Raw genomic sequence first — 14266 nt, forward strand, 5'->3', positions numbered from 1 at the left:
TTTTTACAGGGTTCTATTTCCTCCACTTCTTCCCACAGCACTGCTGCCTCATACTGGGTGAACAAACTGGTACACCAGTCTCTGAGACACGTCAGGCTTGCGAATGATGCCCTTCTTGTAGTACTGACGTATGGAGCGGCTCAGCTTGTCATAGTTCATAGCAGGTCGATTCTTTCGGAGTCCCCACAGTCTCGCGACGTGAGCCGAGTCTTCAATTTTAAAAATACCTGGTGGGAATCACAAGAGATTTGATTTGTAACTAGACGCCACAAACTGTTCACAGCAGTGGATCTTTACATATTATATGGAGAGAAATTTAGACGCCACATGCATACTGCTCTCTTTGTAAGTGTTGTTGTATTCAAACTGGTAGACATGTTCATATCTATTTTCCAGAAGTGAATTGGACAAAACAAAGAGAAAATGAAAATGAAAAAAAGCAAAAAACATTACGTTATTTTAGAGATAAAATGATTTTAGAAGTACTACAAAGTTCTTACTCCTAAGAACAGCATGGAATATTGTTCTTATGAATACATAAAATATGTTTTTCATTCTATTTATTGGACCACTGTGCTAAAAAGGGCCACAATGATATTTTGTATTGGTTGCTGAAAATGTACCGATATATAACATATTGTTGAAAGGTTGGAATGTGTTGGTTATATGTCAGTGAAGACTGATCACTGCAATTAACTAGAATTTGAGGTGAAAATGCAGTTCAGATACAAATGTACAATAACTTTAAAAACATATATTTATCAGTTTATTGTCACTTCACTCTTTCCCTTTCACCTTCTAAAAATATAGTAATACAATTGTCACAATACATTTTCAGTGGACTGCTGGATGGTCAAAAGGGGTGCGGATTAAAATTCCTGGAGCAGCATGCCTACACAGTGGTGTTAAAAAAAGAAAAAGGGAAAAAAAAAAGTAAATACCTTTTTCTTTATTGAGCCAGCGGATGCAGCGTCCATAGTTGTGAGGTTTGAGCAGAAGCTCTCTGAGGAACTGCCACAGGTGAATAGGCTGTCCTGAACAAGACGAGTCAGCCTCAGACCAAAGCTCCTCGACACCTACATGTACACACACACATGCACATGAAAAACACTTGAGACGGAGGTAAAGACAAATACCATCAGACCTAAAAGATTACAAGGTCCTTGAATAATAGATTCATCATTTTTCAAGTCACAAGTCATATGCCACAGTTACGTCACATGTCTTTATAAACTGTGAGACAGGCTGGCTCGCTGTAATCTTTCCTTTCAAATGTGCTTACAGACAAAATCTACAGTCCATATTTTGTTTAAAAAAACAAACTTGTGTCTAAAGCTTAACTTTTAAATACATTAAAGCCCTAAAAGAGGACCCTGGATTTTCCCTACATAAATTATATTATAAGTACACCAACAGATCTCTTAATGCCAGTATGAACAGGAGGAATGATTACAGCAAGAAAAACCTGTTCCAGTGCTTATTTGAGGTCTTAAATATTGTTTTAAGACAGAGTTTATGTTGATTAAAATGTGTAAAAAGTGAATGGAGCATTGTCCATGATATTTAATTACCTCTATGCAAAGTGTGAATGTTATTTTCATTACTTAGTCTGATTATAAATAAACCAAACCTACCAGTAGTTTTAGTGTCTCCTACTGTACACCGCTCTTTCATCCAGGCAGCTACAACAGAGAGAGAGGAGACATCAACACACTAAGACAAAATGCACACACTCAAAGTTCAATAAAGGCCAGATGTCAGGCAATGCAGAAAGAGGAGCGTAGAGGATGAGCTTGTTAAACGACTATCACACACTCACCTGACTTCCATATGTCCAGGTGTGCGTGCAGCGTATCTCCACACTGCGGTGAGCGTTGGCGAAACTCTTCCTCGCTCATGGCACACAGGTCCTTTCCTGTGAGCTCCTGGAATGCCTTTCCTGCGTGGGGCAACCTGTACAGATGTTCTGTCCACAGCAGCCACTTTTGGACATTCCCCGTGTTCCACTCTATGGGGTCTAAGAAAAAAAACACAGCGAGAGAAAATGATGAGAAATGTCCCAGCTGCCACAATAATATATGACCCAGTTATGGTTTATTTAAGTTATCTTGAGTCAAGTTAAGTCAGTTAAACTCCCACTTTTATCAGCTTTTTACAGTGTGTGTGTTATGTTCTGCTGCATTTACACATAATAGCTTTGTTAAAACCACAAACTAATCGTGCTTTTATGCCACTACAATTCTAATCAGTGGAACAGATGACTGTGGATTGCATAGGTTTATGGCAGCCAGGAGCCTTACAATACATAATGTTACGTCTGTTTGCTTTGTTAGCAGGAGGGACCTCGCCCATAAGACTGTGTACACGTCTGCTGTTAGGAAAGAATCATCACTGTCACAATCCAGCAGAACGCTTGCAAAGGTCAGGATTAAACAGATCCTGGAGCTGGCAAACATGGCTTTGAGTCAGTAAGGATATGATTTAGGAGATCTGTCATCTAGCTTGAGCCATCCACAAAAATATGTGTTTATTTTTCGGAATAAGATCCAGAATAAATAACCCTTTACCTGCAAATAACGGGCAACACTTTGAGATATTTTTTTGTCATGAAAATTTTTTTGTTGACTTTTAAGTTTTGCTTCTTTGTCAGTTGTATTTCTTAATACTGTAACACCCATGTGTACAGGAGCAGGTGTGGTGGAAAATAACCTACCTGGGGTGATATTGAGCAGTTTGCAGGCCGTTTCAATGTCCTTCAGCACTTCTCCTACCACCATGCTCTGCATCTGCTCCAGTGAGCGCTCCTCCTCCTGCCCCTCCAGCCCAGGAGAGAGTCCCTGTTCCTGGCTATCAATGACCGGACACTGCTCTGGTTCCTCTCGGGGCTCCATGCGAGTCATTGGCACAGCGAGGGTCGGGGAGGCCTCAGAAACTTTCACCAACCAGGCGGTGTCCTCTGTGAGGAGCATGTCAAAGCAGGAGAGGTAAAGGCTTCGCTCCAAGGTTTCCACATTTGGCTTGGTCTCCACCACATCCCAGGGATCTGCAGAGACCCTGTTTCGCTCCGAGATGGTGAGGGAGTCCTCTGTCATCCCAATCCGGGATCCATAAACTGTGCCTTCTGATAAACTGCAGACTGGATTTGACATAACTGATAGCTGGAGAAAAGGAAAACAGGAACATAATCACATTAAACTTTATATTTCTAACCCGTGTTCCTAAAAAATGTCTAAAATCAGAAATAATAATCAAAAAATCATTAAAATGATCTCGTTTTCTGTTGGTAACATAGAAAAGAGAAAAGAAAATAGGTAAAACCTGCACTTTACAAGGAAGATCCTGTCTTACAATCATTTTTCAAACAGATTTTAAGACTTTTTCATAAAAAAAACTTGAATTTTAAGTCAAACCTAGAATACCTTCTTCAACTGTTCCTTTCCTGCAATCATCTGTCTTCTAAACCAACAAATATTTCAGCTTTGTAAGAAACTCCATCAGAGAAACTTAAAGCAATCCCTGTCCTTATGTGTTTTGAGCAGAACTGAGATGAGACTGTGCTGGTCAACGCTCTATAAGAACCCTGAGCCTAATGGAGATGCTGGGGAAATGACCCTCAAGAGAGTTAAAACACACACAGCGCTGACAGGCATGGGGGAAATGGATTTGACTGAGTCTCTTAATTGTGGGTCAGTGGCCTAGAATGGCTGATGTCTCGGGGGTAGGTGACTTGTATTGAGACCTGAAGCTGCTCCACCGCCTGCCTCGGCTTTCAAGGTGCCGTCTCTGCAGCCCTCTGTCTCCACTGTCAGCTGGAGTTTTTAATCAAATGGAAGTCAGATAATGTGGCGAAGAGGGTGCACACAACATGCCCAAAAAGCACACGTCAAAAAACCAACCAAGGCGTCTGTTTTATGGAGATGACACTGATAGCTGCGACTGCGTCTTCTAAGCAGGAAATTGCCATCATAAGTGTTCATTTATGGCCGTCAGCTGTGGCACAAGTGTTGTAATCTCAGGGTGAACTCACATATGGCACCCATAATGTGTACCTGCCACAGCTGGCGTATGGGAAGGCACAATGCTGTTGCACATCAGGTTATCAGTGGTTGTGGCTGATGCCACAGTAAAGGAAGTGTGCTCCCACAGAGCACATGTTCAAGGAGCGTCATGGCTTTATTTGTCAAGACACAAAGAAATTAAAGTCTCATAAAAGTGATTAAAATGATAGAACACACCCATCAGGCAAAATCATCTGTGAGCCTGAAGGTCTGAAATGAATCGAGGTTGCATTAAACTTCTCGACTCACACTGCATGATAAAAGTAGAAGAGGTTCTTCAGATGCAAAAATGAATGTGCATGAATCAATGCATTTATTCACGTGAGAAAAGGTAATATAAAAGTGAATGTTTCAGTCATGTTGTCATGATAATGAACTTATGTCTGAAATATTAACTTTTAGTCACCTTTTGTAAGTATTGAATTCTTTTCACACCTGAAATAAAGTTATCTTCCCCCGCCCCCCCAAAACAGATTCCCCTTTTAGTCTTTCGTCCTCAACCCCCCACTGTAAAACCTCTTCCCAGTCTTCCTTTTATCTCCAAATTTCTCGTAAACTATAACCCACACTCCTTTTCACTCCATCAGGAATCAGATTAAAAGCCACTGGTATCCAAGCCTGGCTGCTGCGTGTCAACTCTGCTCTGTAACAGCTTGCACTAAGCCCATTAACAAAGCAAATTTAGCCATATTACCTTCTTCCAAAAGGAAGAGGGGGCACAAGAAAAAGACACAAACACACACCCCCGGGGAGAGGGATTAAGACCCTGACTGATCTCTAAATGAGTTTGGTCAAGTCGCTGATATTCATTTCAGGAGCATTAGAGCTTGCTCCATTTACTCAGCAAAGTCAGCCTTTGACACCGAAGGAAAAGGACTCCCTCCATGCAGGCGTCCACCCTGGGAACCATATTTCTTCTACATGCTTGGTCTCATTGAAAAAGAAGACAGTGATTATTTGAGGTGAGCTTTTTTTTTTTAATCATCCCCTTGGATGTTATATAAAATGTTGATGTGTTATTTGATTTCTGTGGGGTTTTTTTTATAAATGCAAAAAACTAAACCAAACTGATAAAATTAAGTTAAATTAAAACTTCTCATTTCCAAAAACCTCTGTTGAAAAAAAAGTGAAGTAAGTTGCAGACCAAAACAACAAATCTAGCTTAAAATTAACCTGTTAGGCAATTCATCATCGTTGCTGAAACAGTTGAAGTGACAGAAGTCAGCTAAGTGTTTAGATGAAAGTTAATGAGTAGTGATTAAAACAACTAAGAGTCTGGTCTTTCTAAAGTGTGTTTGACTTGAATGATTCAATCCAAGCAGAAAATGTTTAAAAAGGTCAACGGTGAGATTTGAGAACATCTATCCAAAAAGTGACCAAAATGATCCCTTCACTCTTCACGCACACACACACATACACAAACACACACACACAAAAAAAAGAAGGTCTGTGTTATTTGAGTCTGGAGTTAAAGGAGTGTGTACAGCCAGGCGTGACTGTTTGCCATGAGAGCGTTAAAGGGAGATTTTCTTTTTCCTTGTTATTGTTTCTCATGGGAAACTCATAGGAAGTCATTGTTCCGAGAACAGGGAAAAAAGAGGGAGTTTCATCTTTGTGTAGAGCTCCTTGCTCAGTGAGACTGTTGCTGGCAGTCTGGAGGAAGTGATCTGGATCTGAAGATTGCTTCCAGGTGCTCTGTTCACATTGTTTAGATATTTATGATTCTCACGGCAGTTTAAGTTTAGTTAAAAATATGAAGATAATTGCTTTTAGTGTATTTACTTAACTACAAATAAAGACTTGTTATCTCTTTTATCTGTAAAATATAATTACATTTTATTACAGTCTTTACCTTTTTCACCCCTGGGCTGGGTTAACTGCCATTGGGGGATGATGGTGCACTTGGTGATTCATTCCTGCTGTTAGTCAGGTGCACTGGCATTAGGCCAGTGTCCTCAGAAACACTAAACCATTGCAAATGCTTTGCCGTGACTCCAAATTAATTCTGACAAAAGGCCACATTTACAGTTAATGATGCAGATGATAAACCTGCATATAACTGAGAATTGCACTGCAGATTGGAGGTGCAGCACGAACGGATGGATAAATAAACCGGCCATCTGTTTTTGCAGAGAAATGACTGAGATAATGAAGATATGAAGACTCTCATGGGGCCTGAGGCATTTGCTGGTGCAGCTAGCTTTAAGGTTCTGCTCGCCAGCAAAGCAGAAAGAGCAGGTTTTGTGGCAGCTTTAAAAGTTACACAGATTGTTATATTATTTTGAGTTTTTATAAAGGAGGGAGACTTTTTTTCTAAGTCAAGCATATAGACCATGGACAATATTAAAACTCTGTGGATGGTTTTGAGTTTTTTAAAAGGTAAAACATGACATTAAGACCCCAAAAATGTTCATAATTTTCAAAATGGTAATTCTTTAAGATGTTTTCATGAGCCAGACTTTAAAAAAAATCTAAACTCCAAAAACCCCTGCTCCAGTGCTACTTAAATATTCACAGTAACAAGTTTACTTATCTAAAGCAAAATTGTCTTTCACTGATTCGTCACACAAATGTTCCTACTTTACATAATAATAATTCTGTAAACACGCAAACAACAAATACTATGTTTTTTCTTTACAAACACATTTAGGATACAGTGTAAGTCAGCGTCTTCTTACCGAGGCAAAGATGCTCTGTGCTCTTGGTGGCCACGGGCAAAGACTGGATTGGCTGGTAGCTGAAGCAGTGCAGCTGCGTGACTCTGCTGAGGATGGAGCTCAGCTCAGACAGGACGCCCGGGCGCTACCCGATGACAGAGGTGCAGCAGGCAGCGGGCACCCTTCGATGTGTTTCCCCCTGATGATTGTTGCAGAGCCCACAGCCTGAGGCCTTGGACCTTCCCAGGCTTCTGCTAGAATTACACTTAACCTGAAAGACACAGCCTAAAGCACAACTGCAAACTAAACCTCAAGTGAAAGCACCTGCTGGGGGTGTGTACAAAGTAAGAAGGAGAGAGGGTAAGTGACTGGGTGAGTGAGTGCAAAGGAATTCCAGCACCATTGACTGCAATTTATATTTATAGGCCAGTCGTGTTTACTTATGCACACAACCCTGTGTGTGTGAGTTTGTGTGTGTGTGTGTGTGTGTGTGTGTATGTGTGTGTGTGTGTGTGTGTGACTCTCAAGTGCCATGTGTCTTGCAGATTAGTTCAGACCTCCTCAAACACTACTAGATGACCTGAGTTCTTAGGTGAGAGACAATTCATAGTGATGGAAAGAATAAAGACTGTCACTTAAGTTTTATCAGCATTTTCTTTATACGTGATGAAAAAAGAAATAGCAGTGTCTAATTAGTGCTGTTGCATTTTACTCAATGTTCTGGTTTAACAATCTACAGACTTTGATGAAAGGCAGTTTCAGTTAAAGGATGAACGGATATTCTATTACAGTCTAAAGTCACCCAGCTCAACGTGGCTTTGCTTATGCAACATTCACACTATGCTGGATGGATGTGAAGTATTTGGAAGATTCCCATATTAATGACGTCAATGCATTCACGTCATCTGACTCAGGAAGTTTATATGATAACTTTAAATACATTGATTGACAAACTTCAGCTACCGTGAAGTGCACATGTGTGCTTGGTTTCAGGCTCTCACATATAAGTGCCAAGTCAAATAAGATTTTTTTATTATCCAAATGTGGGTTTATTTCCATGTAATTATGACTCAGATATTGACATGAACACCGTTTAGAAGTAACTGTGAAATTACTTGGTAGCTGCATTACCAGTATTTCACAATCCTGGTCCTGGGGCAACTCTGCCCTGGGTGTAAATATTTCTCTCTTCCAACACACCAATTTAAAATGATCATCAAGCTCTGCCTGATAATAATCCATTCATTTGTTTTCCATTCAGGTTTTTTAAAGGGGGGAAACAGAGCTGCATAAGACACAGTACTGCTTTTAACCAAATTGCTTATGTTAGCCCATAAACCAGAAAAACATGTTCTGATGACGGCACTAGATGACAAATCAGAGGATCAGCAAAGTTAGTTCAATTCATTTTGAGGAAAACTAATAGTTGGTGAGGTATTTCACTCAAAAACAACAAATGCCAACCTTATGGTGGCACTAAAGGAAAAATCAGGGTTTTTATTAGGATACATCATCTGAGAGCAATGAATGTCTGTCAAAAGTGGTCGACCGACAGAGCGACACTGCAGTCACTAGAATTGACTTTATCAAACATCGTAAATGGCTGCTCGCTACATCAAGCTACTGTGCAAGGTGCAAACAGGAGGATCTTAGGGTTTTCAGTGAATGAATAAATATATACACATACATTTTATACTTTGATCTTTTTCTTAAGTAAAAGCAGAAATACTATAATGTTACACACTCCATTACAAATAAACTTTCTGCATTCAAATACCTACTTTAATAAAAGAGCAAAAGTGTCTTCAGCAGAGTATCATATCATTAAATACATTAGATTTATGGATTCTTATTTTTAATAAACATGTATGCCCCACAAACCCTCTACAGGTGTTTTCATTTCATCATGCTGATAAGATCTCCTCCCACGACTGTGTGAGTATGTAGAGCATGTATTTGATTGACAGCAGCTTTGTGGGTGAGCAGGGCCTTTGATGGTGGGACTAGTTTTGACTACTTTATATACTGTCAGGTACTTTAATAATTACATTTAATGAGATGTCATGAGATATGATTTTAGTATAAAAGTGAAGTGAAGCATACAAATACAGTATAATATGTACAAATAAAAACAGGTACAGTTTGATCACATGTGTATTGGAGTGGTGTCATATTTTGTTTTTTTATATTCAAAAATAAGGAGAGTCTGAGCATGCACCTATCATTATACTTTATGTTTAATATTACGGTTACACTGAGAATTTACAGTGCAGCATTTGAGTCTGTGGAATACAACAATGAGATTTGCATATTGTGGATGTGCCACTTCAATTGCATGGATGATTTCATGGCTAACAATAACAACAACACAAAATAAGTACATGATTTCTATCACAGCAATACACTTAAGATTTTTGCTTGGATAAAGAAACTGTCATTATCACACTTTGAGATATCTGATTATTTCCTTTTGTTAAGAAAAAGTAAATCATAACCGCAAATGTAAAAACTCTTTGAATTCTGTTTGCTAACTGCAAATTCATACTTTGTGATAAAGACTTTTCTATAGAGGAGCGCTTTGTGTAATTTAAGCATGTTTGAACAATGTGGTTCTGTCAAATGCAGAGAAATAACAGGCTTTCAAAGAATTGCTTGTTATTGGCGCAATGGTGGTAACCCATTACAATAAAACCTCTTACTACCACATATCTAATCTTTGCCCTTTAATCTTGCTTTTAATTCACAATGTAAGTCGCTAAAAGGCCAGTCTTCTGATAGCAAAAAATGTTTCTTTTTCATTTCCAAACGCAGGACATATTTTCTTTTCTCTGACATCCAGTGCAGGAGCTGTTGAGTTTGATATGGTTCGCCACAGTGTGAATGGACTAATTGTGAGATACAGAGGGGGTGTGCACAAACTGCGTCAACACTTCTTAGCAGCCGTGTGTTTGTAGACACACCAAATCAAACCATGAGCGATGACGGACTTCTTTCATTGGCCAGTTAGTATGAAATTCATAATAAATGTGTGTATTATTGTGATTGCTTGTGTGTAAATGCTGTGTGTGTGTGTTTCATACAGATATACAGACAGAGTTAAACTGTGTGGTGTTTTGTAGCTTGTGTACACATTTGCAATTTATGCCACATTACACAATATAATTACATTCTAATTTGAACTAAATGAGCTGTAATATCTTAAAAGAGCCTGCTTTTCTTACATGGTCATTTTTTTACAGATTTCTATAAAGAGAAAATGTTTGCTTTTGGCTTTACCCACATCCAGTTCGTCAACAACATTTGCATGGCAGTTTGTTCAAATAGTGTATGACCTTTTCCTTGGCTCTGGTACAACATTTTCATGGCTGAAAGACAATGAGCTAAAAGAAACTAACAGACTGGATGCCAAACATGAAGATTCAATTGGTCCACTGGGATCTTGATATGAGTAATGATTGTGCAGGTGCCCCTAGTGCAAACAGGTGTCAGTGACCTAAGTTGTCTTAGCCGTGTCAATATTGCGCGTGAATAAGTGTCATATTGTTAGAAACTGACAATGACATGAATAACTGTATCCTCTCTAAAGCCGGCTAGGACAGCTCCTCCAACTGCTTGTGGGACAATCAGATGAAAAATCAGTTCTTAGTCAGTTTGGAAAAATGTGATGCAAACTACTCCAACTTTACATACATACCACTACTTCAACATGACATGAACAGGAACAATTCATGAGGAAACTTTGTCCTGGACCTACTATTACTTTCCTGTACTGGACCTACTATTTTCAATGTTTATTTTCAATGTGCTTCTCTCGATCCTCTGTATTGTAATTATTGATTGATTGAAATACCTGCTGTTGAGAGAATACACTTTGATGAATGCAACTATATGCACTTGTTGGAATCCAACACACAGAGTTGGATTTGTATTGAATAACTTCTATTAAATATGCACTCACCTGTAATGTTAATCTCCACAAAGACAGTTATTGTAAGTAATTTGAGATCATTTCCCAATGTTCTCTTACAACAGCCGGGCCCTGAGCCAAGGTATTTAAATATGGTGTAAAGCAGTTAGCGCTGTAGAGACATGCCAGAACCTGCACATGCACGGAAAAACCGACAGATGTGAGGTCAAATGGGATGTTATGTAATGAACCATTTCAGAAGTTTAAAAGGAAGAACAGAAATCATGTGGAGTAGTGAAAGTGTTTGTATGTGAATGAAGTTTTTTAACTGATAAACTGATCAAATACCAGTGATTGCATCAGTGAGCTTGGATATGAATGTAGATCAGTGACGATGTGATGATGCAGGTGTAACAGGAAATGTATTTTAAATACTTGGAAGAATTTCATACAAATACTAAATAATAAGCACATTTCCTTTAAAAGAAAATATCGGGGTTGAGCATAGCTCAGCGGGTAGAGCACCCGCCCCATGTGTTGAGGCTATAGTCCTCGTTGCAGGCGACCCCGGTTCAAATCCCGAGCCGAGCGGTCATATCCTGCGTGTCATTCCCCCTCTCTCTGCCTCCTGTTTCCTGTCTCTCTACACTGTCCTGAACATTAAAGGCAAAAAAGCCCAAAAAATATACTAAAAAAAAAAAAAAAAAAAAAAAAAAAAGAAAATATCTTAGGACACTTAATGCCATTATAACATGGTGCCAGTAGAGAGATGACAGACAATGAGGAAGCGAGAAACACAACAAAGGTCAGACCCGAACCAGGGACTCTGTGGTCCATGGTCAGCAGCTTAACCTCTGAGGCTCAGGAAGACCCCTAGAGAGGTGAAGTCCCTCCTTTTCTCCTGGACAACCATGGGACCTTATTTGGAAAAAAATATGTTTGGTAGACTGGCAGCGAGAGACAAATGTTTTTTTAATCCTATTTGAATTATGCTGGCACATAATTCAAATAGGATAGCATAGTTCCCCAAACTGGTTGACATGTTCCTTTACTGGGACTGTAGTTAATACAGCCTGAGGGTATATTTAGATTTTTAACTTTTGTGTAATTATTTTGCCTTTATCAAAAATGCAACTATATGCTTGTGACTACTTTTCCATCTATAGTAGGAATGAATGGTGCCGCACACAGGACAGGGAAAGTCACAAGGTACTGAGAGACAGACACATTGTTGGTTTTAGTCTTATAATGGGATTTGTTGATATAACAAAATAGGAAACACAACACCAGCCTTATCCTTTAATGATTAAAAATGATAAATGATTAGTTTGTTAAAAAATATTGCATAATTTAATAAATTAGACGCTACATTTTTGCTGCAGTTTTTCATGTTGTCTCCTACAGTTACCTGTCCCTGGTATTAAAGCTGAGCTTTGACCTCATCTATGCTATTACAGACTTGTGTTTGGTGGAATATGGTGCAACACTGAAAAAGCTGCATTATCTGTTGATCAGGTTTGCACCTGTCTGGTTGGGGGCAACGCTGCCAAACTGCATAATTTTTTCAGGTTCACACTACCTGATTGGTTGATATTTTGGAGTGCAGACCAACAGCCTGTGGGCATATTAAGATTTCTAACGATCTCTTCGTGCGGCAGGGGAGTGGGGGGGTTGTTATAGTACTTTTGTGGAATTTTTAGCAGGAATCGTTTATGCAATAAGAGAAGAAACAGTCTTTGATGTCATGGATCCAAATCAAACCATGTGTTCAAGACAAATCAGAGTAAAAAATTGTGAGTTGACCTCTTTATTATAGTAACAGTTACAGCTTCCTTCTAATTCTTAATTTGCTAGTCAATCATTTGAATTAATACATGCATCTATTTGAAAAAGGCATGAGATTTGAGTGATAATATGCTTTAAAAATAATCACAATATGAAGGTGATCAAGATTTTGCAGCAGACGGATTCAAAAATTCAATAAAAAAGCAGAGGTGGAAAGTAACAAATTACATTTACTCGCATTACTGTTATTGAGTAGGTTTTTTTGTGTACTTGTACTTTTTAAAGTAGTTTTAAAAATCTGGAATTTTACTTTTACTTAAGTATGTTTTGTTTGAAGTATTGTACTTCGCTACATTTTATATGATATCCGTTACTAAGTAAAAAAATGTTGTTGAAATAAAATAAAAACAGGACTGTACTAGCATGTCCTTAGCAGATACAATAACTTAGCATTCATAAACTTCTGCAGCCTATGACAACCTGGCAGCTAGCATAGCTCATAGCTACATATAACAGAACAGAACTAACTCGCATATTAATGTACGCACAGTGGGATAAATGTCCATTAAGAGTTGTGACGTCATCGGTCTCACCCTGCAGGTACAGGCATTGGCATTATTTGTTCATGTGTACAGGGCAGCGTTGGACATGAGAGCTTTAAGCGAATGGTGCACAGGGGCACAGTCTTTTTTACAGGGATACTTAGAGTTTGGTCATATTTGGGTTATTTAGGGAAAGGTACAACTTGTGACCTTGACCCGTTTTGATTTATAACTCAGACTGAAGATAGCTAGCAAGAACATACCAAACATGTTTGTGAGTTTGTGTTCAGTTTAGCCTCTGAATGAAGGCTCTAGTCTTTCTCTTTTCCCATTTCGTCTCTGTACATTCATGAAGCAGAGCATTAGTATACATTCAAGTTTTTTACTCAAGTCGAAACATTTTCAACTTATCGCGTCTTCGCATCAAATTGCACTACCCAGGTGAATTTGAATCTACATGCGTCTTGCCATTGTCATATCATACTGCCTAAAATTGTTTGTGTTCTGTCAGTGAGAGTGAGCCACAACTTTGCATGTCATATACCCCAAAACAATAAGCTGAAAGATGCTCAAATATCATATGCAGGAAACTAGAGTCAGATGATGTTTCTCTATGAGTTAATCATAATGAACTCCTTTGTTGTAAAGTCCTTTGAGTGCAAGTTTAGGTGCAATATCTAAGCTACTTTAATGTTCCTTAGTTTGTCTTGTGCAACTTTATAAGTCCTCTTGAGGATTATAGCCTACATTTTAATCAACTACATCACCCAACAGCTGTAGTGAATATTTACTTAGATAAAGATTTTACAGACAAAACCTGTGATAACCTGATAACACGCGTTGCATTGCTGAAGTGTGTGTGTGTGTGTGTGTGTGTGTGTGTGTGTGTGTGTCTATACGCATGTGTGTGTATGTGTGTGTGTGTGTGGGGGGGGGGGGGGGGGGGGGGGTCGCTACTTCAAGAAGTTATAAAATAGTTATTCTATAAGTTAGTCTACTTTTTATACATTTCGCTGCCAAATATTGTGTACTTTCCCCTTCAGGGAATTTTTGAATGATGTCATTACTTTAACAAGTGGGAACAATTTTCCACTAGTTACTCTGTTCTGAATTTTTGATGCTCTGTGCCATCCTTTGACAAAAAGTTGATCGTCATTTACGATACTTGCAGCGTTCTCCACCCAGACAAATAAAATCTAATCTAATCTAATCACATTGATACTTTCAGGAAGGTAGGTCCTCTATCAACCAGATGGTGTATGAAAACACACTGCTTCCTGTCTTGAAATACGACTGCTACACTTGACACTTCAGTGC

The 14266-nt window shown here is 38.9% G+C and overlaps 2 protein-coding genes across 2 annotated transcripts in view; both read right to left on the bottom strand.

The window, feature by feature from the left end:
- Positions 1–14266, bottom strand: part of ilrun (inflammation and lipid regulator with UBA-like and NBR1-like domains) — a 217843-nt gene that overhangs the window by 188560 nt on the left and 15017 nt on the right. The gene's annotated exons all lie outside the window — the stretch shown is intronic.
- Positions 49–6754, bottom strand: LOC128356265 (SAM pointed domain-containing Ets transcription factor). The gene is made up of 6 exons (XM_053316756.1): positions 6737–6754; positions 2714–3158; positions 1820–2017; positions 1635–1682; positions 942–1076; positions 49–227 (listed from the first exon to the last, which is right to left on the bottom strand). The coding sequence occupies exons 2-6, from the start codon at positions 3147–3149 to the stop codon at positions 49–51; spliced, it is 996 nt and encodes a 331-aa protein (XP_053172731.1). The 5' UTR covers positions 3150–3158; positions 6737–6754.

Source organism: Scomber japonicus, chromosome 3 (genome assembly GCF_027409825.1).
Source record: "Scomber japonicus isolate fScoJap1 chromosome 3, fScoJap1.pri, whole genome shotgun sequence".
In the NCBI taxonomy this organism is placed as follows: domain Eukaryota; kingdom Metazoa; phylum Chordata; class Actinopteri; order Scombriformes; family Scombridae; genus Scomber; species Scomber japonicus.

Excerpts from the sequence above, each read along its gene's own strand:
- LOC128356265 (XM_053316756.1), bottom strand. The coding sequence starts at position 3,149 with ATGTCAAATCCAGTCTGCAGTTTATCAGAAGGCACAGTTTATGGATCC. Across the intron at positions 1,683-1,819 it reads CCTGGACATATGGAAGTCAG|CTGCCTGGATGAAAGAGCGG; the intron begins GTGAGTGTGTGA and ends TCTCTGTTGTAG. Across the intron at positions 1,077-1,634 it reads AGGAGACACTAAAACTACTG|GTGTCGAGGAGCTTTGGTCT; the intron begins GTAGGTTTGGTT and ends GTGTACATGTAG.